We start from the raw sequence: 25,364 nt of genomic DNA, 5'->3' as shown, positions 1-25,364 counted from the left end.
AGTTGGAAGGGAAGCTGCCTTTTACTCTTAACCTCATTGTTTGGCTCACTTGCCGCAGCCAACAGTGTGGCCCTGTGCTCCCGCTGGGTGCCAGAGTGCCATCCCAGGGAGAGGGGAGAGGAAGGCCGGGCAGAACGGCGGTGCTTCCTCAGCTCTCAGGATGGGTGATGCTGCAGGGCACAGGATTTCAGCAGTATCCAAGCAACCAGGAGCGGTGTCAAAGGGCAGGAGCTGTAGTGGCTAGCAGAGAACACTTGCCATCATTTCATGTTTCTCCTCCTGCAACCCTGTGAGAGGGATGGGGTTTGCTGCCCCGTACCAATGCTGCTGTCACCATATCATGCCTGTGTTTTCCGCAGTGCTGAAGCTGCTGAAGATGGCTGTAGGGATGAGGGCTCTGCTGGACACCGTGATGCAAGCGCTGCCCCAGGTAACCCCCTGCCTCAGCACCGCCTCCTCCGGCCCACGGCTGTGTTTGTTGCGGAGGAATGCTAATCATTTTATCTCTGCTGTCATTAGATAATCACATTTCCCTTCCGAAGCACAGTCTGAGATACAGTCCTCACATTGAGGTCATTTTCCCCCTGAAGCAATTTAAGTTTTGGATTAAAGAATACAGCAAGAAACAGGTCTGGAACAAAAAAATCAATGAATGTTCTTTTTTTGTGTTTTTTTTCCCCCCGTTTCTTTTTCTCTTTCCAGGTGGGGAATCTGGGTCTTCTCTTCATGTTGTTGTTTTTCATATTTGCAGCTCTTGGAGTGGAGCTCTTTGGCGACCTGGGTGAGTGCAGCCCTGCCCCGTGCCGGCTGGGTGCTGGTGAGCGGCATCTCATTGCTGTGTTTGTCCTGCAGAGTGCGATGACACACACCCCTGTGAGGGGCTGGGCCGACACGCCACCTTCCGCAACTTCGGGATGGCCTTCCTCACCCTGTTCCGCGTCTCCACTGGGGACAACTGGAACGGGATAATGAAGGTGAGGGGCCCCCAAAACGTAGAATCACAGAATCGGTTGGGTTGGAAGAGCCCTCTATGGCCATCCACCCCACCGACCGCATCCCTCAGTGCCACGTCTCCGTGGTGCTCAGCAGCCCCGGGGCACGACCCCGCTTCTGTGCAGCTGTGCCACTGCATCCTTGCTATCTAGGAGAAGAAATTGTTCCTGATGCCCAACCTGAGCCCCCCGGCGCACTGTGAGGCCGCTACCTCTTATCCTGCCAAATGACTGGTGGCATTGGTCCACGTACCACAGCTAGCTGCTCCAACTGTGCCCTGTCTCCTCCTGCCCAGCACTGTGAGGTTGGCCTGGAGGTGGGCCAACACTGCAGCCTTCTGCATGCTCCGTATATTCCTTTTTCTAGAGAGAACCGCATGAAAATAGAGGGGAAAAAATAAAGGGACGCCTCTCTGAAGTTACATGAGTTCATTCCAGTTAGGCCTGTTGGTTTAGCTTTGTGTTTCCTTAAAAGCCCGCAGTTACAATTGTTGGTGTTCCTTTGTTGTGGCTTCGTGGGTTTTTTAAATTTTATTTATTTATTCATTTACTTTCTGGGAAAACTCCTATTTCTGGGAGCGAACCTCTCCTTGTGGACAGCCGTAAAGCCGTGCCGTTGTGAAAGCTGCCTTGTGCACACAGGGCCAGCTGGTCGCAGTGCTTCGTCCCCCTGTGAACATGGGGAACGGTGTCCGCAGGGCAGCTGGTGGACAGCAGTGCGCCCTGCTGTGCCTGGGAGCTGTGCACCGCGCTGCCGTGTTTGGTCTTTAGCGTTGCAGAATGGGCTTTGTGAATCGAGGCACTGGAACTGTGCTGGCAGCCCAGAGCCTCCTCACAGCCCTCAGTCTTATTCTCCTGTTTTCAGGACACCCTGCGAGACTGCGACCAGGAATCCACCTGCTACAACACCGTCATCTCGCCCATCTACTTCGTCTCCTTCGTGCTGACGGCCCAGTTTGTCCTGGTGAATGTGGTGATAGCCGTGCTCATGAAGCACCTGGAGGAGAGCAACAAGGAGGCTAAAGAGGAGGCAGAGCTCGAGGCAGAACTGGAGATGGAGATGAAGACCATCAGCCCTGGGCAGCACAGCCCCTCGGACATCTTCACGTGGATGGGCGGCGTTGGTGGCGAGAGGCCCGAGAGCCCCCGTGGATGCCCCCATCCCCTGCAAATCAAGGTGGATTCTCAGCTCTCGTTAGTTTACCCTATGGTGAGAAGCTTGGCTGGGGGGTGCGGAGGGGCTGCCTTGTGTTTCTGCTGGGGGAAGACGTGCACGAGGGGTAGTGAGGGAGCAGGGGTGCCATGCTCCGAGGTTTGCGTTCCTCTCTGCTCTGTGGGGCACCCCAGGAGGAAGCACGGGGCAGGGCTGCAGCCCACCACGGTGCACAGAGCTTTGCAGTTTGTTCTGGAGATGTGCCTGAGCTGCCCCGTCCAGAGCTAAACTCCAAATTAGCTCTAATGCAGAGTCTGGGCTCGGCCCTTTGTGAGAGCAAAATTACGAGCATAATAAGTTTGCTTTTCTAATGCCGGCCACGAACCGCAACATAAAAGGGGAATGGAACTTGGCTAATCTTTGCTTAAGTATTAAATTTGTTTTATAGAATCTCAATTGAAAAGCCACCCCCATGATTGAGCTCATGAAAAAACGCTGTTAACAGTGGGATAATCCAGGGCTCAGCAGAGCTGGAGGCAGCGGGCAGCAGAGCAGGCTCCCAGCCCTGCGTCTGCATGGAGCTCAGTGTGAGGGATGGGGAGGTGAGGTCATGGCCCAGACGTGTCCCCTGGGAGGGAGCGGTGCTGGAATTATGCAAGAACATTGCTCCAGCCCTTTTTTTAGTCTTAGCTGATGGCGGATCGGGTTAAACCCTACACAGAGCTCATTAGCTTTTATTACATCATGATTTCACAACAGCGTATCTTGACCTCTGCCTGGGTGGACTAATGAGTATTTTAATGCATGAAAAATTCATTTATGATCTTTAGTCCAAGAGTGAGAAGAGTAAATCTCTGCTTAAGCTTTGTTTCAGTTTCTAAGCTACCGGCAGTTTCTGGTTCCATTAGGAGCCACTGCTGTCGGAGATGGAGTCCAGAGCTGCTCCTTGGCACACGAAAAGGAGTTCAGGGCAATATGGGGAAATCCAGACTCATTATATTCTCGAGGAAGAAATAACATGCCCCAACTGCTGCTGTGCACGTTGAGCAGAGCGCTGGCAAACCATCCTCAGCTCTATTGCTGTGCAGCAGTCCTTGCACTGGCAGAAAGGGAAACTGCAGAGCAGCAGGAGAACTCGCTGAGGGTGCTGTCAGCCATTGAAGCTGTCCTTCTGAGTATGGCTTATTCTGGTCAACATCTCTGGAGCATCTCTCTTGCTCTTTCACCCAAACAGAGCCTTCGTAAACCTCTGGGAGATTTCACTCCAATTATTTATTGTGCCAGCCAAACTCTTCAGGAAAAATCTGATGCCTGAGCACGGCAGCAGAGGAATGCAATTCCCAGGACGTGACCCTGCAAGGACTGTGGTCAGCATGCTCTTTTGCTTGCCTCATCCCTGGGATTTTTGCACTGTGTGCTGACTGTAACGGCAGTCCTCATTGCGCTGTGCACACCAGGCATTCGTACATGGGAAGTTCAGCCCTCAGATTGCTGCCACGCTGCCTGTGAAAGCTGGGTCTGTGCCCTGTGATGCTCCCGCTGTCTGTGCTGAGGCAGAAAGTGACCAGGACTGTGGGAGGCCTCAGCCCACTTGGGTTGGTGTGTGGCTGTGCTGGGCGTCAGCAGTTTTTGTGGGCAGGATGCTCAGTGCCTCCTCGAGTCGGGTTATTTTCATCTGCGTCACTGAGGCGTTAAACAAGAGGTTCTCTTTGCTCAAAACGTGCTCTTGGGGCACACAGACCTCAGAGCAGGAGAGCAGAACCCTGCAGCTCCCATCTCAGCTCTGCACTGCCCACGGGGTCGGAGAAAAGCTGCCGCTGCTCACTGCGATATTACTGCACTGTTCTCTCCGCACATTGCCCGTCCTGTTGTTTGTTACTGCTATTCTCCATTAATGTTTGTCTTTTTTCTTCTTTCCCTTCTATCCTGTTTTCCTTTTTTTCTCTCCCTTTTACTCGTTTGGGTTTTCCACACTGTCCTTTTTTCTCTCTCTGTCTCCGTCCCTCTCTTTGCTCGGCCCTTCCCTTCTGCATGCACACACCCCTCCTAGGAAAGGCACTTGTTTGATACCATATCCCTGCTGATCCAGGAGTCTCTGGAAGGAGAGCTGAAGCTGATGGACAACCTGTCAGGCTCTGTGTGCCATCACTATGCCCTCCCTGCTCCCGAGTATTACAGCTCTGAGAACCAGGTTAATATTCCTTTCCTGCAAAGTCTCCATCCAAACTCGATTTCACTGAGACCTTTAATAGAGAGTCAGAGTTCTTTGCTTCATGTAATGCAGTCACAGGGGTTTTGAAGGATCGTTCTGTGGGCGTCGAGGTAATATCTGATTTTATGAAGCTGTATATACCGATGCGAGAGGAGAATCACAAGCTTTGAGTTTCTGTCTCCAGCGCAGAGAGAAGCTTTTCATTGTATGTACTGCTCATGAGTGTTTTAAGGAGAATGCAGCATCCTCCGGTGGGGTTCTTGTGTTGGCTTCTTGCTCCCACCTGGAGCTGGGAGGACAGTGTGAGCTGATCCAGAGGAGAGCCTGAGCAGGGGGGGATCAGGAAGTGATCTCTGCATTTCACTCCTACTGACAGGAGTCAGTAAAATCCAGTTTTGAATGTTTTCCTAAAGAGGCTTCTTGCAAGTGGGTCAGTGTGAATGAGATCCTCATCTCTGATCTGCGCTGAGCTCAGAGGCGAGGCAGCCCCTAATGATGTCCTCAGGCAGCAGTGTGCTCCAGCACTTTCTCGAATAGGGGCTGTAGTACTCGTTTAAAATTAGTTCATTTACTTAGAATAAAAACCCTTCTTTTCCAAGCACACTATTCTCCTGAGCAAATATTTCCCCTCGCTCACAGCAGCAGCCATAACAGCAATTCAAACATGCCTTTTTCTGCATTTGGAATTGAGCAAATTCCTTATTTCTCCATTTCTTTCTGGCTCCAAATAGCAGAATTTTCCTTGCTAAATCGCTGTGCTTATTTACAAGCTCCCGACGCTCAAAATTGTCCACCTTGGAGGTTCGTTAGGGACAAGTGTTGGTAAGGAGCAGAGCTGCGTCCCTCAGAGCTGTGCTGGGTGGCTCAGGCTGGCAGGGAGGGCAGCGCGGCGCTCATCAGAGCTGCTTGGGAAGCTGCTGTCACAACTGCACTCGCAGGAAGTGCTGCTGCAGCAAAAACAGGCTTCTGTTTGACGTTTTTATGTAATGAAAAAATATAGCGCTCTGCTTTGCAATGACTTTTCCTTTGAAAATTTAAGCTAGATTTGTATTTTTTTTCTTGCTGCAATTAACAAACCTATAAATCATTTGGATATTTCCAACCAAATGTTTTGACTGCCTCAAACCCAATTCTGGGAGATGGGAGGCTGTTTTGTTTACCTTTTGGCTTTCCTGCTCGCAACATTTGTCACGTTCTCAGGGCAGTCAGGAACACGGAGCGGCACTGAAAGCACTGTGGTGTGCACAGCTCCCTCCTGCCAACCCCACTGCCGTCCCCATTTGGGATCACCATCCCTGCACGGCTGCTGTCCCAGTGCTGCCTCTTTGGGCTCCCCGTGGGAAGTCAGGAGGAACTGCAGAGCGTCTCTCATGCGTTGCTCATGGGCATCCCACGGAGCTCTGGGGAGAGGCTTATTGCAGCCACTCACAGTTTGTTTATCACCAGCTTTATTTCAGCCCACTGATGTCAATTTCTTTGGAGCGAGAGAATCCAGCCCTGGGATAACTCAAGAGCAGCCAATCTGGGCCTCTGTGCTTTCTGCTGGAAAGCACGGTGCTGTTGAAAGACTTTTCAAATATAGAGGGTAGGGGAAAGCAATGCTCAGGGATAGCTGGGAAACAGAAGGAATTTGCGACCCATGGCAGGAGGCACAGGGACTGCAAACAGACCCAGCACAGGGATGTTCTCTGCCAGAGCACAGCGAGGGCAGCCCCTGCACCCCTCACAGGACACTGCATGGAGGGCAGGGGGTGGCACAGCCTCTTGTGCCCGACCCTAATTGGGAGGGCGGATGGCACCCATAGGAAGGTAATGTTGCTTTTGCCACTTCACTTAGGCAGGAGGACACCAGCACACAATGCTGGCAATAGTGTATGCCTTTAAACTCCCTCACAACTCCTTGGTAAGCATTTAAGTACAAATGTTCCACTTTTCTTGTCATTTCTTTGTTATATTCCGTTTCTTTAATGTTCTGTCCCTGGTAACAATGTGTATGATGTAGCTGCTCCCACCGCAGGGATATTGCTTTAGTGTTTAGAAGTGTTTAGATTATGGTACTTTTTTCTCTGAAGATTTGTGTCCTGGTTTCTTATGCTTAATCATCTCTCCCTTCAGATCCCTCTAGCTGAGATGGAGGCTCTGTCTCTGACGTCAGATATTCTCTCTGAAAAGTCCTGGTCCTTAGCTCTGACGGATGACTCTTTTCCTGATGACACTAACACACTCTTACTTAATGCTCTGGAAAGCAATGTACATACACTGGTCGCTGTACGTTCTGATGTTTGCAGGGTTTTAAATACTGCGTTCTCCTACACCTGCCTAATGGCATTCGAAGTCCCAGCCCGTGTGCCAGTAGCACCAGCCTTCCCCCGGGCAGGACGCTGTCCTTAATGCCATTAGGACGTGGGCTATTACCACTCTTTGGCCACAGAGTTGGCTCCTCGTGAGGAACAACCATTTTTCTTTATTATTTTTCCCTTGGCGTCATCTGTAAAACAAAGTGTTTTCTGCAAGTCAAACAAATAGTCAAAAAAATGCATTGGAAAGCGTCAAGGTTGAAATTTCCTCTCCATGTGAAACCAATCAGTGATGCTGTGTGGAGGAGACGCCCACAAGCTGACGATGCCCGTGTCCTCTGCAGAAGGATGGGCTGCAGCCCGTGGCCGTGTGAGAGCTCCTCACCTCAGCCAACAGCAGCACCGTGGGCTCAGTGCCTGATTGCAGCCAGTTTGTGTCGCAGATACCAGATGGGGATCTGTGAGATGCTGCTGCTTTGGTGGTAGCATCATCTCACTGAGAAAGAGAGAGAGCTGGGATCGCTCTGTGCCTTCCTGAATGAAACAACCAGTATTTTGAACCCTGCCTTAACCATCTCCTCTTTGAAACATGAGACATTTTTAGCTGTGTAGCAGTCCAGTGCTTTTTTCTGCTGTACAACAGCTCCTCTTCCAACATTTTTGGGCCATTCTTGTTTTCCTTGTTGTTGTTCGTGTAGCTGCCGTTGGATGTTTGTGTCGTCGATAATTTCTCTGCCATTCTAGCTGGTTCTCATCCTAATTAGTACTTCTTTGGGAAACGCCTCCAAAACCGTGACGATATTTCCCATCATGCTTCATGGCATCACGTGCAAAAGACTTTGTAAGTTGCATTTGTGTGCGGCACTTTGTTTGGAGAAGCTGAGAGAAGCATTTGGTGAGGCTCAGCCAAACAGCTGGCAGCAGGAGGGTCTCGGGGACGCAGCCTAGAGGTGCCTGTCCTCAGCAGAAGGGGAGAAAAGGGCAGACTGAGCTGCTGTCAGCGCCAGCACACGTCCCGCTCAAAGCGTCTGCCCCAAATCCTGCAAACTTCTGTCAAAATGCTTTTCTTTTTTTGGTGTTTTTACACTTCCCTTCAGCACGGCTTTAGCTGAAAAACACCTCGGACAGAATGTTTTGTTTGACTCCAGATAGATTTGGTTTGGGATTTTTTTTTTTTTTTTTCTCTTTTTGGTTTGCAGAAGCTCCAGATTTGCCTTCCAGCCAAACCGAAACAACACATCTGTGAAAAGTGCCAGGGAACAGAGAGTCACGCGCTGCCGGAGCTGCGCTCAGAGGATCGTTTTTCAGCCATTCCCAGTGGTTGTGGTGCAGCTGAGCTGTGAGGTTGGCCCTGGGAGGAGCAGAGGAGGCAGGCAGGCACTCTGTACATACAGGTTGTCTTTGGACAGGAGCTTGAATCCAAATTCTCCAGTTCAAATGAAACAGTCTTGAATTGGACGCCTCTGCTTGCAGGCCATCTTTTTTGCTTTAAGTGAAATGATATGAAAGATAAATACTGCTCTTATGGGGAGGGCAGGAGGAGGAGTGGAGAGGGCTCACAGCCATCAGCTGCAGCAGCACAGGGCTGTGCTCTGCACAGGTCGGGTCCCCATGGGATGCATTGCACAGCTTCCCCAGGGCTGAACGTGAAGCTGCAGTGATGCAGATCTCTGTCCATCAACAACTTGATTTTTCTTTTCTTCTTCTTCCCTCCTTTTTTTCCTTTTTTTTTTTTTTTTTTTGTAAAATCCATTTAATCTCGTTATATGTTCTTATGCAAATGAAACGGTGCAGTGAAATTTCATTTTTACGACTAGGGGAGAAAATCAGAAAAAATCAGGCCTGAGTTTTTCCAGTAGTGCTCGGCAGTGCGTTGTATTAACTGCAACGTCACATCTGATTTCTGTGGTTTTCAAAGGAAACCTTTTAAGGATGAGATAATTGTTCTGTTAGGACTGCACAGGGCAGCTGGCTGAGCTTCCATTTTTCCTTACTGTTACACATGGGAATGGATGGAGATGTATTTCCTTATGAAATCACACCCAAATTGTAGCCCATTCGATATTGCATCTGGTGCTGCCTACTCCAGCAGACTCTGGCTATAAAAACTCCGCAGTCAACACGTGCACAATAACCTCTGCTGCTCTCAGATCCCTTCTAATTTGAGGATGGGTTTAACCCCGAAGCAGTAGGTTTACATTTCCCTTTCAATAAAAAGGGTTTAGTTATTCAGTGTGTGAGAAGACAACCGATGAGATGGTGCTGGCAGCCAGAATAGAGGACGTTCTCTGCAAACTGCTTCTGGTGAGGTTTTGCCTTGTTGATTTTTTTTTTCGCTAGGAGAGGAAACTGCTCGCCTTTGTAAAAGCCTGGCTTGCTGATGAGGGCACACAGAGGAGAGGCAGCCTTATGGTTATTGCAGAAGATGAAAGTCATGCAAAGCATGTGACTGCTGCCGGCCTTGAGGCATGATGCCTACTTCACACCCCCGAAATAGTCATGGTTTACTCCTGCGGTGTCGCTTCCTCTGTTTCTGTGGTCCATTCCGTGTGGCAGTTTACCGACGATGCGAAGGAGGGGTTTAGCTTCCCAGTAGCTCCATTTGTGCCACCCGTGCATCCCGGCCATGTGCATGCCCATCGTACCACATGGTTGCAATGGCTGTCGCTCGCGTCTCTGGGCGCTGCTCTGACGGTGCAGCCTTGCTGCTCCCTCACTGCCTCTCTCCCGTAGGCCGAGCTGCGCTGCAGGGACGCCGCGCTGACGCCGTCCCCCTGCCAGGACCTGCTGAGCGTCAGGAAGCCGTCGGTGGGCCGCACGCACTCCCTGCCCAACGACAGCTACATGTTCCACGCGGCCCAGCCGCGCTGCCGGCCCAGCACTGCCTCCCTGCGCCACGGCAGCCCGGCGCAGCGCAAAGCGCACTCAGGTATGGCTGCGTCTCCCGTGGCCGTGGGGCTCTGCACTGTGGTGCGATGGGGTTCTCCAGGCGTGGAGATACCAAGGTGGGCTTTGTTTCCGTGTCTGTGTGTCCAGACCTGTGGAGCAGCCCTGCAGAGCTCGCAGAGCTGTAGGATGGCTGAGCTTGTCGGCCGCCGCCTGAGCTCCATCTGCCTCCTTTGGGCAGAAGCTCCTGCAGAGTGGTACATCCGTGTGCTTGTTTGCTGCAGTGCCTGTTGCAGCAGGCTCTGAAAGCTCTGTGCAGGAGCTCTGTGAAAGAAGGGAAGATGGTGTCTCTCAGTGCCTGTAAAACAAACTTAAACATGCTGAACAGAGAGAGATCTCGGTGGGTGGGGGTGCGTAGGATCGTCCTTGTCGGGCTGTGGGGTTGGGATGCACGCCTCGGAGACAAGCTGAGGTGTTCTTAGGTGCAGCGTGCTGCAGGCACCGAGGGCTCTGTGTGCACCTGCGCCTGCAGCTGCCTCTCATCACCGCACCTCCAGCTGTGGGGCTGCCCCCCGGTGCAGCACGGCTGCCTCCTGCGCTCAGCTTTGCTCCTGGCAGGCCGTTGTTCCACGCGTTTGTCGCTGATAAGGCAGAGAAGTTTTTACAAGTAGCGTCATTGGAAAGCCTGAGAGCAGAACATCATTTCAGCCCTGTTCAGAATGCTGGGAGATTTGAGCAGATTAGAAATAAGATGTTGAAATTTGCATAGTAATAAGAACTTGGATGAATAGCGGCTGTTGAACAGAAAGAAAGCAGAAAGAAAATGTGGACGCGATGGAGGAAGCTGAATCTGGAGTTGTGAGGAATCACTGCCACAACACACAGTTCTCAAGGTCAAGGGCTGTCCTCTGAGGAATCTGTCTGTTCATAATGCAAAAGAAATCCTGGTCAAATCCCACTGAAAGCAAGAGCGGAGCTCCTGTACCTTTGGTGGAGCCGGCATGTATGGCTCTCTGTGACAGCCAAGAAATCACAGTCCCTGGCCATACAGAAAATCCTGTTTGCTGCAGAAAGAGTTCCTAGTGCTGCACTACTGACCCTTAATTTGGACACATTTGTCCTGTCTACAGCAAGAATTATGTCAAGAACAAAAAGGGGGTAATTTCTGGGTCCCATTTCAAGGCAGCACTTCTCAGTTCCACCAGGCTCCCTGAGCAGCCCCGGCTTGCTGAGGTAAGCATTGCTCCCTGGAGCACCACTGGAAAAACGGTACCACCTAGGAGAAGCGTTTTGGAAAGGTAAAGCTGACATCTGTCTTGTTCACAACTCTGCCGAGCAGTCAAAGCTTCTGCATTTTTCTCCTGCTGGTGAAATTCCAGTTGCCTGGATGGCGCCCAAGTGCTCAGAGTTGGGTACGGTGCCCAAATCTTGGCACGTGTGCCTCGTCCTGTTCTCTCTGCAATGTCACCGCTGCTGGGACAGGGCAGGTCACCCCACCTGTTCACTGTCTGTAATATTGCAAAGTGCTGTGAAGGCAGCAAAAGGTGCCAGTCGCCTCTAATAAATCACCGCAACCGAGCCACAATATTTCAAGCTGAGAAAGGTTTTGTTGTCAGAAACACTGGCGCTCGCAGGAGGTATTTGTTTGAATACTCCTTCGTAATGGGGCTGTTGTTCTGGGAAAGATTCCAGGACAAATGAGATTCTCTGGGATTCGGTCCAGGTTAAATGAATTGTTTTGAAAAATGTTGAGGCTGTGGGGGGGAGCTCGCAGAGCTTCAGACCTTTCAGAAGAAGCAGCCAGCAACCACCGAGGGTCAGAAAGAGGCCACGCAGTGCCCGTTTCCTTCTCCAGGGCTGCGCTGCAAAGCCAGCCTTGATTGCTGCCAGGTCAGTTTGCTGCCATGTGAGTCCCAGCATCTGTGTGGTGTTGGGATCAGTGCAGGCACACTCTGCGCTCTGGTTTGGGGACATCCTTTCCAGAACCTCTCAGGGGCACATCCCTGCAGGGCTGAGATGTGCGGGTGCCTGCAGTCGTTGGCCCTCGCAGGGATGTGGATGTTGCCATTCCAGATGAACTTCTAGTTCATCATCTCCTGTTCTTTACGGGAGCTGGTCCCAGCTGGATCGCGGGAAAACGCCAAGAAAAATGAAATAATAGACTATTTTGGAATAACTTATTAATAGGTGGGAGTTTTTTCCAACCATGGAGAGCTGCTTGTTGAATTGAGCGCTCCTGCTGTGCCTGTCTCTGGGGTGCAAAGGGGTTTCCTCTGACAGGACCCTGAGACAGGGCAGCAGTCACAGGGGGACGCGTCACATTCCTCTCTTTCCTTCCTCCTGCAAGGTTCAAAGGCGTCGGTGCAGTCGCAGCCAGCAGACACCAGCTCTCTCCTGCAAATTCCAAAAGACCATTTCCACCATGTGAGAGCTCGCGATCCATTGGTCAGGGAGGGAAAAGCCCCGGCGGCTGCCCCCATGCACTCCCCTTCTGCAGAGAGGCTGCTCCGCAGGCAGGTAAGCAGAACCAGGGCCACCAACTTGCTTGGGTTTTGTACTGCTGTGTTTCCAGGTTACCCACACTTTAAATTCATGAAGGGTTCACAGAGAAACCTCAGGAGAACTGTAATTCTCCTGCAGAAATAACGAAAAGGTTGATGGGTTTTGATGTGAAAGCCGTCCAGGAGCCTCCAAAGGATGTGAGCACTGTGCAGCATCTCCTCTGGCAACGTGCCTGAAGGTTCCCCACAATGTTTGCACTTCATTTCTTTGGGTCTCTTCATAACTGCAGCCAAACGCTCCCCAGGGCCTTGTTGGGGTTAAGGAACTAATTCTTCACTGCTGTGATGTTCTCAGTGCTTGGAAGGACACGGTGACTGCAGGCTCCATCCCAGGCTGCCCTTCCTCTCACTCCTCTCAATTCTTGAAAGGGGGAAATTGCTTACAGGGCACCTCGCTGCGTGCAAAGCCACCATGGAAAGCACGTTGTATTTACAGCAAGAATTGGAAATTAGGATCCTTTCAAATCTCCTACGTGCTTTTGAAAAGGTTAAGTATATGCAAAACAGAACTTGTTCTATTTTGTAACTGGTTTTATCTCGGTTATTTTGCCTGGCATTGATTTAAGTTCTGATTCAACCAAAGATCTGAGAGATGTAATTGCAGATTCCAGTCTGCCTGATTGGAAACACGACTTTAAATTCCTCCTTTTTAGTGGAGTACTTAAACTTGTGCTTCACTCTCACATTTTAAAACACATTTCATTGTGCTGTTGGTGCATCTGATCCCATGGTCTGCTTTCTTCAAGAGTTTTGTGTCCTATTTCATCTGCACAGAATACATCAGTTCGATTTTTTCAAAAATATCTTCTTTACTGCATGAAAATGTTCCCACTTCTTTCATCTTTTAATCAACATTGACAAATTAGACAGTTGATTCATTAAGCTCTAAAAATGAATGCAGAGTACCAAGGTTAACAATTACATTAGTCTGCAGTGCTAAATTGACATAAGAAATTCCTAGCGTGTCTTCTTTGCGGAGGGCTGGCCAGCTCCCCCAGTCACTGCTAATAGGGAAACTAATTGATGTCATGATTCCAGTTCATAACCACTCTCTCTTGCTTTCTAATGAATAACAGACCCATCTTTTTCAATTGATCTCTCTAGAATAAATTACCATGTTAGCCATCTCTCTCGGCCTAATTTTGTTCACTTTTCTGAAGGCTTCTCCTTCTAAACCCCTTCATACATTTAAATTAATTTATGCCCCTCCCTCCTCTTCCTGCTCGTGCAGTGGCATCAGCACGCTCTTGGAGTGACCTTTCAGGAAGAAAAAAGCTTTGGGCTGGTGAGCTTTGGATAGGGAACTTTGGGTGGTGAGCAGGCAGGTCTGTGGGCCATCTGCATCCCCTGAACACCAGTAAGCTGCTGCCTTGTGCTTGCTCTCGTGTAGCACCATTAATAGAAGTAGAATAGTAGTGGGTTCTGGCCACAGACTTGATTTCTGTTGGAGTTAGTTGTGATCTAGGTGGCCGTGCATCGTGACACTTTGTCTCTGAAGAAGCAAACTCTCTTTGCTGTTCACAGCAGTTGTGATGCTCAGATGCTCCCGCTTGGCTCCTGTTGCTGCCCGCACTGATGTGCTGCTGGCACGTCCCTGTAGCTCAAGCCAGCAATGCATTTTGATTTGCAGTACCCATTTTTCCTTATTGTTACTTACATTGCATGTAATTCTGATTTTCATTTCTTTTTTCTTTTTCTCTCCTCTCCCTTCCCTGTTGTCCCCTCTCCTGTCCTAAATTTGTGCGTAGATAAATCTTGTCCACCACATCCCTGGTCCGTGCACTTTCCTCCACCACTGACACGTGTGTTTCACCTCCCTTCCCCTCCAGCGTGCTGTAGGGTGGACAGTCCCCCCAGTAACACTCTGTTTAGACTCCGGAATGTTTGGCAATTAGCGATGCACGCACAGATGAAGCTGTGAGATGCTTTGGGTGAACACAGAGCCAAGCTCCCGCAAGGAACGTGCTCCTTGGCACTGCTCAGATGCTGTTCTCCAGGGAAATTCTACCTGAACCTAAAACTACATTGATTTTCTGGCTCCAGGACTGCGTGCCCGTGGTGTAACCCCGCTGGGGGTGGACGCACCATTGGGATGGCATAGGGTCCTTCTGTCGTGGAACAAACCAATAAGACATTTCCACCAGCAGTTACTGCTAACAGCTGCCACAGAGGCTGTAGGGACAGAAAGAACCAGCACTGCCCTTTGTGCGCAACACAGGTTGGTGTACAAGCAAAAGTAATGACAAGAATTACTTTTTGCAGCCATGTTCTGCTTTTTGGTGCTCTGTTTCCCTTCTCAGGATGTGAGATTCACAGCCTTCTCAGGATGTGAATGTGATCCCTGCCCCCCAAACACTCCTTAACTCTGGTGGCATCGAGGAGTGCAGAATGAGCTCCGCTCTCAGGTGTGGTTGGTTACCAGCGTGACGCTGTGAAATTGTGACTACAAGGGATTGTTAGCTGGCATTGGACAAAGTGATTTGGCATATTGAATGTTCTCTCACAGACAACAAAGGAAGGCACTGCGCAGGTGTGAGAGCAGTGCTGCTGTGTGCACGTATGTCTGTGCTGCAGCTGAGGAGAGCTTTGCCTGAACAGAGATCATTTGGCTCAAGCAGTCCTCGTGGGACAGCTTTTATAAAAATCCTGAGATCGTTTTGGGGGCAATTTGTCACAAAAGCATTCCTTAAAATGAGGAATTTCATCTCCTTGCACTCCTCTAAAGGGCTGAGACCAGCTGGAGGCATTTCCTCCAAATTTCTTGATGAAGATTTTAATCTTTAAGATAATTTAAGAATCATCTCAAACCGAGACACTGCCTTTAAGGGCCGGTTAATGGGGCTGATTTATAATCCTTTTTGGCAAGGGATGCAGTGCAGAGGAACTGCAAAGCCTTCAAACCACGCCGTAGGCACTCTTGGCCAGCAAGCACCGATGTTGCATATGGCTCAAAACAACCAAGTTAAAATGTGCCTTAGGAAGTCTGGGCTGTCAGAATAGGTAGAAGTAACTACAGATGCCCTAGTCCAGCTTCTGCAGCTCCCCTGTCTAAGGTGGTGCAGAGTTGTGGTGCCTGCACGGGACAAAGCTGTCCCAAAGGTGGACATGTGCTGCCACCTGGGGTGGGCACAGACGTGTTGGTGCTCTGCTCTGGTGTTGGTGGCTCTGGGGATCTTGCTCCATGCCCTCAGCATCGCCTGAGCTGGAGAAAGGAATGCACAGGTTCCCTTGCACATCTTCCCTCTCCCACTCCTGTTTGCGCCCCTAAGATTTCAAAGGAGTTTGCCATAGACCCTCATCCTTTGGATAACCAGGATGCTGCTAGGTTTGGCTGGGGGCATTCTGTTTTGCAGTCCTGCATCCTTCCAGGAGAAAGATGAAGGTCAACCACTTATGAAGAATAAAGGGCCAAAATCTGCTGTCTCTTACACAGGGATAAGCCCGCATATCACTGTAGGAACCAGCGGGTCCACACTGGGGTATCTCCAGCAGAGCTGCATGCCCTGTGAATGCTGTGCCTTGCCTGTACTAACCTTTGTTTGGTCTGTCTCTCCCATCTGGCAACTCCCCTCCTCCCGACTCCCCTGCGCTCTGTGCAGATGGCCATAAGGAACGACTCTTCGGACAGCAAGGAGAACCTCCCCGCCGAGCTGAGTGAGCTCCCCGACCCCGATATCCCCAGCACGCCCCAGGAGGAGTCACCAGCTGCTCCGACCCCCTCAGAAGGAGAAGATTTGGCTGCGTGGAGCCGGGCAAGCGTTCACACACAGCAGCATTCCCACAATCAATACAACGTTTCAAAGCAGGCACCAGCATCGTGTGCTTGTGCGGACTCTTATCAGGAGACGCCTGGAGACTCAATGGACCAAGAAGTGTCTGAAACAAACAGCTCCTCGGAGCCCTTCCCTTCTGAAACTTGCACAGCCTCGAGTGCCTGTTCAGAGGCACAGCCTCTCACTCCTAAGAGGAGCATTGGCAATACCGGCAGTGTTACGTTGAAGGACCTGAAGAAATACCACAGTGTTGACACCCAAGGTCTTCTAAAAAAACCACCCTCTTGGTTGGATGATCAAAGGAGACATTCGATAGAAATCTGCTCCATGGAAAACAGCCCTCAGCACCATTCCACATCTAGCTCCTCTGGCTTCATAAGTCAAGTGGTAAGTGAAATGGAAGGCTTGCAAGGAACTCGGCAGAAGAAAAAGCTGAGTCCTCCGTGTATATCTATAGACCCACCCAGTGAACAAGGCTTGCTGCCCAGAGGACCTCACAGCATCTCACCTGCCAGAGGAGACACCTGCCTGAGGCGGCGCGCTCCGTCCTGCGATTCCAAGGACTCGATGGATATTGGGGATTCGTTGCTTCCAGACAGCATGTCAGCATCTCCTACCCCAAAGAAAGACTTGTTGACACTTCCTAGCTTTTCCTTTGATCAGAATGAGATGGAGCCCTGAGTTACTTTTCTGTTGGTGCCAAATGTTTTCTTCCTGTCATGTAATAGAAAAACAAAACAGAAAAAAGGAAAACAAACGAAAAAAGAACTGTATTCCAAAATGGCACTGGGTAAAATATTTCCAAAGAAGGATTAAAGAACCAGCTGGTTAAAGGAGGGGTTAACCTATATCACGCTTACTTAAGCATACGTTCTGCTTAGGTAAAAGCAATACAATGTGCAGAATCTATATGTATATTATATTTTATTAAATTAATTGAATCTAGTATTGCGAGATGTAGTACATTTTGTGACTAAAGACTCGTTTGATTTTCCTCTATTTTATGTGTCTCAGAATATTTCTGAGATCAGGTGGGTTTATATGAACATTTTAACCTCAAAAATATATATTTGATCCCTTCTCTTTTTTTTTCTTTTGTTTCGTTTGGGTTTCATTTTGTTTTGCAAAGCACAAAATGTAGCCAATTAGTGCATTACGGAGGAAACGTATCCCACAGTCAGCAGTAAATAAGAATTATTTAATGTAATTTATTTTTCCCCTTGGACTCGAGTCATTTTCTGGAGAATACAAAAATGCGGTAGCGTTCTTTTCTGACAAAATGAATTCCCACTCTTGCATAAAATCGGCATCCAGAGGAAAAGCAAGTGCACAAAGCAGGAGCGTGCAGCGCCGAGGGCTGGGAGCGCAGAGCCGGCCGAGCTGCAGCGGGAGCTGCGCGGTGCTGACTTGGAATGGGCTGTTTTGGAGCTTTGGATCGTCTGCGGGTGATTCACAGAATCACATCCGTGATCATCGGTGGTGGTTTTGCTGTGTGCCTCGGGAAGCCAGCACAGCTGCCTGCAGGGCCTGCTCAGCAGCGCGGTGTCTCGGGCTGTTTCTGCAGTGCAGCCCGTTGCCCCACTGCCCTGCTGAGAGCTGTGCTGAGGTCGTTAAGTCATTGTTTGAAATTGCTGTTGAACAGAAGGGAGGCCTGCTGCAGTTGGCAAGTTGTCTTACAGAGTGCGTGTGAGGAGGTCTTGTCGGTACCGAAATGTTTGCTGGTTTTCAGCAGAAGTTTTTCCTGTCACTGCTGGAGTTAATTCACGTGAAGAACCTGATGGAAGTTTTATTTCCAACCTAGTAAAGCCCGTAAGCAGCAACTTTGTGCTGCAAAGCGTGCAGAAATGGAAGCCTTCATAGTCCTTCATGTGTCCTTCATAGCCTTCCTTAGTGTCAGCCATCTCCAAGCGGTCCGTTCTGTGCTGCTGGCAGAGCCTGAAGCCATGGGGATGCTGGGGACGCCCTGTGTGCCTCAGCCCGCTGCTCACAGGGCTGACAGGAGGCAGACGTGGAGCTGAGAGGACTCCCCAGATGGGGGTGAGGTGTGGGCTAAACAGGGCCTCGGAGGCACGGCTGTAAGTATGCAACCAGCTGCAGCCCTCACAGGGAGACTTTGCTAGCTTCTCTCCTTGAACCCACACAAGCCTGTTGGCTTTGACCTCCTTTACTGCCACCTGAGGAACTTTCCTCCGCAAGCACTGTCTGCGCCCCATAGAACGCAGGGCTGTGCTCTCAGCACGCTGTGCTGCAGGCAGGGCCACAGCCGGGTCGGTTCCCCTGTGTGCTGTGAGCCCAGACAAACCCACTGGTGCCCAGCCCAGAGCAGAGCCCGTTTGGGGCGGTGACTTCAAACCAACCTTTCCTCAGTTCTTCCCCGGCTCACATTTAAGGAAACAATAAAATTACAGTGCGCTAAGCCTGGGAAATATTCTTAATCCCTTTGTGGTCTTACGCTCCTAATGAGCACAGCCTTTTCCTTTCACATTTACTGAATAATTTGGGAAAATATGACGTTGCTGACCCCATTCCTTAACCATCGCTGCGGCACAAAGCGCTGAAGTGACGTTGATCCAAGCGTTCGGCCCCAAACGCAGCAGCCCCCAAAGGCCGCTCTCTTGTCCAGCTTTGGGCTTTCGCCCCCTGATGCGGTTTGTGTGAGCAGCAAAAAGTTCACATCGCACGTGAATATTCAGCAAAGACCAGCCGGTAAAAATGCCGCACGGTGACGCGTTCAGGAAAGGAGATCTGTGTAAAATAGTTTGTTTTCTAAAGCAGACGCGTTTTTTCTAGGCGCCCTTTTGAAAAACAGACTCAGATGTACTGCAGTGTGTGCAATAATCTTAAGGGAATTTTAAATACCTGCGGGGGGGGTTTTATAGAATTTGACTTTTTTTAAACAAAATGTACAAAATCCACAGGAATTCTGTAGGACGGTTCTGTTGATAGATTTTTTTATATTTTTGTAGAAATCTATAGAGAAATTGTTAAAAGCCTGCGTAGCATCTTGGGAACAGGAGCAGCTCCATCTCTGCTTCCCCTTCCATAACCCTGGAGCCAGACCTGCTGTAGCGCAGCGCAGAGCTGCGTCCAGGCCGCGGTTATCTGCACTAACGAGGTTTGTGGTATCGCAGTGCCATTCCTGTCACTACATGAACCACCCACCCCCAGAGCTCAGCCCGTGCCGGGGGCACAGCAGTCACGTCGCTATCAGCTCCTTCAAGCACACCAGCACTTTATACTGTGGATTTACTGTAGGCAGACGGGAGGACGGCGTTCTGCCACTGCCAGGCTGACGTGGGAGGAAGCAGAGACTGCGGATGTGTGTGGAGCACTGCTGATTCCAGTTTTGCAGCCCCTTGCACATAGGACTGACTTTTCTAGCTCGGTTCCAGGCTGTTGGTATTGCAGGTGTTTTGGAGGAGGGTGAAGAAAACGCTGTTTTTGACTTCTGTGGATTGCACTCAGCACAAGGCGTGTCCAAGGAAAAAGTGTTATGGTTGTAAATTAGGCTAAGCCCCAGTCTTCCCTTTTCTGCCCCTCTGGCTCTAATAACCCATGTACACTATTACACCAGGTGACTAGAGTAGGCACGGCACCGTTGCAACGTCCGTAACAACCTAGTGTATATGATAGAACTTTGTATTTACTAGTTAATATATTGTTATACTGTATCAGGTATATAGGCCAAGACGAGGTCTGTTGGTCAGGGCAACAAAAGGTGGTATTCGTGGGCAAAATCGGGTTCAAAAGTTCCTTTTTACAAAAAGAAAAAAAGACAAAAAATGAGTGTAAATCTTTACAAATGACAAAAACAAATGTGTCCTATTAAAAGCTTTTGAAAAGAAAATAAACGTGCACTTCCTTTGTCGTTGTTGTTGATGATGATGATGTTGTTCTGTGGCATTTGGACCCATCAAATTTCTGGCAATGATTTACCTGTGGGTGCTGCACGGCAGCTGCAGACACGAAGTTGAAGGCAGCGTTTGCAGCCTGACGCACAGCAGGCTCTGCTCCATCGCTCCTGCAGTGATTTGGGCTCCTTGCAAAGCAGGAGGTGCTGGTGCCACCCAGGGGCTGCAGGGTGGCACCCAGACATCACTGGGGCTCCAGCAGAACAGTTTGGCCCTAAACCTGTTTGGGCTCTGCAGGGAAGGAGGCAAAGAGCTGTGGCCTGCAGAGGGACAAACCCAGTGCCCAGCAGCTCCAGCGCCCACATGGTCACAAGAGGGATGAAGTTACCCCTTTAACAAAGGGAAACAGTCGAGCTGTGCAAACTCCCGTGCGCAGCAGTGCAGAGCGGGGCCGGGAGGTGAGCTGTGTGCCCGGTGCTGTGCTGACCCCCAGCAGTGGGGCTGGGCTGTAAAGCAGTGGGAGCCTTGGCTGCTCTCTGTGCACAGGTGAGGTGGGAGGAAATCAAAGTTTCCTTGTTGGGAGAGTTAAAATCTCCTATTCCTAAAGCAGGGTTTCAGAGGATCTTTGGAGAGGAATTCTTTTACTGTTTTTCTGAATATTCCCTATGAGAAACTTTCTCGCTGATCTGTGCTTGTGGGTTTTAGAGGGCTCCCACCCTGGCACTTGCAGACATGCTCCCAAGTTGCCAGAGCCTGGGCACAGCGTTTTGCTGCTGTTTGGTGAGCAGGCTGTGCACTGCACTGAGCCGGGCTGTGCCTCGTGTGGTGGTGGCTGCATCCTGGGGAGCAGCGCTTAAAGTGAATATTTGTCTAGCTCAAACCTCGCAGCAAAGCCAGTCTGGCCGCTGTCCTCCTTTCTGGAAGCGGTGTGTGCTCTGCCAACCCCCGTCAGCATCTGCATGAGAAATGCAGGTTCTGTTTCTCAGGTGTTCAGAGACACAAACCAAGACACACCAACGATCTCAGACGCAGTCTGTACTCGTACGAGCCCCTGAAAAAGAAAGAAAGAAAAAAACAGGTAGGAAAAAAAGCATTTGGAAGCCACGCGCCCGGAACCTTTCTGTCACCTCCCGCCCGGGGCCGCGGGGGGGCAGCGCGACGCGGCGCTCTGCTGCCACCTAGCGGGCACGGCCGCGGCTGCCGGCTCTGCTGCCCGGGAGCCCCTTCTTTCCCAGCTCGGTATCGCAGAAGCGCGATTAAAAAAGTAAAAAGAAGTGCTTTTATTTCAGCAGGGTTTTATTTCAGCGGAGTTTTCCAGCCTCTGCACGGATAACCACTTCCTACGGCAAGAGGAGAGGAAGGACGTCTCGCCTTGCCGCGCTCCCCAAGCCAGGCTGATGCGCAAGGCCAGCGAGACGGCAGCGCCTCGTGGGCCGACCCCGGCGACCCCGAGCAGCGGCCGAGCGGCAGGAGCGGAGCGCGGGGCTCGGCAGGACGCTCGCTGCTGGCCGGCTGTGCTGCTTTGCCCGTCATTTGATGGCGGCGCCGGCGCTGGGCTGGCTGCGGGCCGAGGCTGCACCTGAGCTCCGGTTGCGGCTGATGGGTTCGGGGCGTTCTCCGGTACGGTCGGTCGCTGCCTCGCGGGGGTTTCCGCCTGTGAGGATTGTTGGAGCTTAAGGGTGGGTTTTCCTGTTGTCCCACAGCCGTATGCTATGCCTGGGGATGTTTACAGCGCTGTAATAACACAACACCCTCTGGCGTTTTCTATTGTTGCTTAAGTCACTGGGTGATACGATTGGACGGCTCGCAAGGTCCTGAATAGAGAATATTTCCATATGTATTTAATACTCCAAATGATGCAGCTAAAGACCCCTGCAGCTCCAGCTGGAAAAATGGAAATGATGGTTAAACCTCTGATGACATGCTGTACAAACAGTTACTTTATGGAAACCAAAGGCAGATCCCAGCTGTTGTGGGGCAGATCAGGAAGGAGTTAACATGGAGCCGTTCCACAAAGCAAAGATCTGCAGTGGATGGAGTGCAGAGCGGAGAGCGGGGCAGGCAGTGCGGCTCTGCCAGGTGTCACCATCTCAGCACGGCCAAGGGCTGCTGACAACTCCATTCCTACACAGCAGGACTCTGTTTGCAGCAGCGTTCCCGCAGCCTCTCTTGTGTCCATTTTGGGGTGAAATTCAGCATTGCTCCAGCCCATGAAAACTAGAAGAGGCTTTGGGGCTGGCCAAGTTGCCAGGGGGAGAGGATAACCTCTGGCAAGTGTGTTTGGGGGCTGGGGTAGGACAGTTTGTGTCTTGGTGGCAATAAGCCCACATGCTGTTTGTCTGGGTTGATTGTTGGTCGCTCTAATCTCCTTCTGCAACCATACCGCCCACAAACTGAGGTGTGCTCGCCTGTCACTGGCTTGATTAATCTCTTTGCTCACTTAAAAGTATGTGAAATTACCTAAGAGGTGACAGGGGGACAAACTGCATTCAGAGTTCAGCTGCTTCCAGCTAGAGCAGCTCCAGGAGCATTGCGGGGGGAGCTGGGTGGTTGCCAGCATGCCTGGCTTCTTCTGCTCATCACTTGCAGTGTGCAATGCAGGAGCGCTCGCGTAAGAGGGAAAGATGGTTTTACATGTGGCATCCTGGAAGAGTCACACGTGCACCTCTTCTCTCTGAACAGAGCCTTGATGCCCTGACCCACCTCACCCCAGAGCTAACAGGAGGGTTTTTCAATGCAATTTGAGGCCACGTGAGGTATGCTCCCCACTCCTGTGCTGGCTCCCCAGGGAAGGGCCACCTCTGACTCCAGCCAGGGGAACGCCAACGACCTTTTGTGTAAAGAAACCCAAGATCTCCTCATGAGGTGTTGACTTTAAACAGAGTTTATTGTAAATCCCCATTATTCTGCCCTTCCAGGCAGAGAATTGAGGTGGCATTCAGAGTCAAGAAACTGCAAAACTGCAACTTCCAGAGCTCATCCCTCCCCAGCACTACGTCCTTTATACTCATCTCTTTGAGAAAAGATCACGCTTCCTTTTGCTTTTAGGGCTTTGCAACTCAGAACGAGATGAGGGTTTGCACAGATGTGGGCACTGCATTTACACAAGCAGCTTTGCTCCCAGGTTCCCTTCTTTCCTGCCCCCATCAATCAGCCAGCTTTACAGCCTCTAGGTGTGCCTCTTAGGGCCTTTGTGATTGCGCTGGCTGAGCTCCTGCCCTACAAGTTAGCAGGTGAAAAGTGCTTTTAGCATGCAGCTGCCATGGCAAGGAGGATGCAAATACATTTATGAATGAGCTCAGATCTGATCTTGCCACTCCCAGGAATAACTGTACAGTGAGAAGAGGTGAGTTCATGACCCCCGTGACATTCACACAGAAGTGCCATTTCATACTCACAGCCAGTTTGAACTCTGGGGAATGTCACACGAGTGATGATGTACTCAAGGTACATCTGCCTTCCTTCCCATCACCAAAAGGAAACAGAACACAGTGAGCTGCCTGCAACCGTGCTTCAGCCTCTGCTTTGCTTCTAAGCCTATCCCTATCTCATCTTGCTGAAAGTTTCATGTTTCTTTCATTCATTCTTTTCTTTTTTTGCCAGGCTGCCCCTGGAGGTCCATAACTGCCTTGCAAAGTCAGTGCCAGGCCGCAGGGTCTGTCCTGAAGGGCCCAGGGTCTGGCAGGTGCGGTGCTCACCAGAACCACCCTGCTTAGCAGCACGAGCTGCCGCTGAAGGCAGAGGCTGCCACTGTGAACAGGGACACCAGGCAAGAGGCAGGTTGGCTGGGGCCCCTTCATTTTGAATCCTACAAGACTCAGGGCAAAACCTACCACAGCTCCTTTCTCTGTATAAGGTGGAGGAATTCCACTGAAGTCGGTATCTTAATTAGGGATTAATGCATGTAGCACATATCAATGAGCTGTAAAGTATACTGTTAAAATGAACCTCTCCCCTCCTGTACACAATGCCTACAATGGCTGTTCCTGCAGTACCTTTGTACCTGTGACATCCCATAATGCTAAAGCCGATCTTAATTCCGGGCAGGCTTTTAAGCTCCCCACACTGTGGGGCCGTGGTTTCAGGAAGCACAGAGGACCTCCCATCTGTGCTGCCTTTCCTTTGAACTTCCCTTGGGGCAATTCTGAGTGCTGAACAAAAGTTTCAGCGTAAGGTTTGCAAGGAGAATGCGGTGTCCTGGGCAGATCCTGCTCACACAGCTGCCCGGTGCTCCTCTCACACTCCTTCGGAGGGCTGGGACATGGTTGGGATGATCAGCTTTTATCTGTCTGAGATCTTCAGTCTTACAGGCAACCATCCGAGAAGCTAACGGTGGGCAAGACCTCCCTCCAGTAATAAGGACAGTGATTCCTACAGCAATTAGAACTGCGTCCCTTGGCTTCATCACAGACACGGCTGTGGCAGACACTCAGCACTGCTGATAGAAGCACATTGCTGCCTGCAGTGCTTTGCTGTGTCTTTGTTGGTCCAGGAAAAAAAAAAAAAAGAGAGGAAAAAAAAGAGCAGAATGTTTTGCTAAGAGAGGAAAAGACTTGGAGATGCAGCATTCATGGGTTTTCCATCTCTCCCCTCTGCTGAGAGGTTTTGATGCTGCCCTCTGCTTGGTGGCTCTTCCCTACGGATGCTGGAACTCTTCAGCAGTTGGTGAGGGCAGCGTGTTTCGGGCAGCACGGTGATGTTGGGCAGATGCTGCAGCTCAAAGCTCACATACAGCCAATGCTGGGTGGCCACTCATGCTGAAGTCCTGCCCAAGAAGAAAGCAAACAGTGCTCACGCATCAGGAGGAAGTAAAAAGCAGCTTGTGTCCAAGGTGCACTGCAAAATCATCTGGTTACGCATGCATGCAAAATGTATTGACTGGAAGCTTTTATAACAGGTCTGTGCCACTGGTTTAATCTCACGTCTCAGAGGATGCAGTCAGCGTGTAGGAAGTGGATGGAGATAGATGTTGGAGTGGCCGGGCTGACGTGTAGTCTGAGAGCCCTTAACTCCTGATCTGTGGTGCTGTCAGTGGGGGTGGGTTTGGGGGGGACTCGGTGACCTTGCCTATCATTTCCAGCCGTAGCAATTCTATGGTCGGGATACTCGAGGGAAGGCAAGGCTGCAGCCAGGCAGGAAAAAAAAACAAAACTAAAACAAAGGGAACCGAGGCCAGCATCTGAGATCCCACCGCCCGGCACCGCGCACCCTCGGCCCCGGAGCTGCACCGCGCCGGGCAGCGCGGCTGGAGGCGGCCTCAGAGCGGCCCTGGGTTCTCCCGCACTGCGGGCGGAGAGCCGAGCAGCCGCAACACATCAACGGCAGCTGGAGGGGGCGGGCGGACAGCAGGGAAACCCCAGAGCCGGGCGGGCAGCGGGTTGACTTCGGTGCTCTGCCGCGAGAGAGCCGGCAGCGGGCCGCCCCGGGAGCGGCTGAGAGGCGCTGCCGAGCGGAGTTCCGCCCTCCAGGGGGGCCTCGGCCGCCCCGCACGGCACGGGGGGCAGCGCGCAGCCCGGGGCGGCCCCGCGGAGGCGGTGCGAGCGGAGCTCCGCGGGACGAGGGCGGCGTGGTGCCTCTCGCCGCCGGGAGGAACGGGGAGGGGCGGGGCGGGCAAGGAGCTCCCAGCCCCCGGCCGGCAA

General features: G+C 51.1%; 1 protein-coding gene across 1 annotated transcript in view; it reads left to right on the top strand.

The window, feature by feature from the left end:
* The window catches only part of CACNA1G (calcium voltage-gated channel subunit alpha1 G), a 107,564-nt gene extending 87,888 nt beyond the window's left edge, over positions 1 to 19,676 (top strand). The window contains exons 30-38 of the mRNA XM_042865132.1: positions 360 to 430; positions 703 to 781; positions 853 to 974; positions 1,858 to 2,202; positions 4,196 to 4,336; positions 6,473 to 6,607; positions 9,394 to 9,583; positions 11,888 to 12,057; positions 15,701 to 19,676. Coding sequence (XP_042721066.1) covers positions 360 to 430; positions 703 to 781; positions 853 to 974; positions 1,858 to 2,202; positions 4,196 to 4,336; positions 6,473 to 6,607; positions 9,394 to 9,583; positions 11,888 to 12,057; positions 15,701 to 16,555 — 2,108 coding nt within the window. The 3' untranslated portion in view covers positions 16,556 to 19,676. The remainder of the gene's footprint in view (positions 1 to 359; positions 431 to 702; positions 782 to 852; positions 975 to 1,857; positions 2,203 to 4,195; positions 4,337 to 6,472; positions 6,608 to 9,393; positions 9,584 to 11,887; positions 12,058 to 15,700) is intronic.
* The last annotated feature ends 5,688 nt before the right edge of the window (positions 19,677 to 25,364 follow it).

Source organism: Lagopus leucura, unplaced genomic scaffold (assembly GCF_019238085.1).
Source record: "Lagopus leucura isolate 7727_CA_CO unplaced genomic scaffold, USGS_WTPT01 Super-Scaffold_797, whole genome shotgun sequence".
Lineage (NCBI taxonomy): Eukaryota > Metazoa > Chordata > Aves > Galliformes > Phasianidae > Lagopus > Lagopus leucura.
The sequence above is the reverse complement of the archived record's forward strand: the minus strand, read 5'-3'. Positions and strand labels throughout refer to the sequence as shown.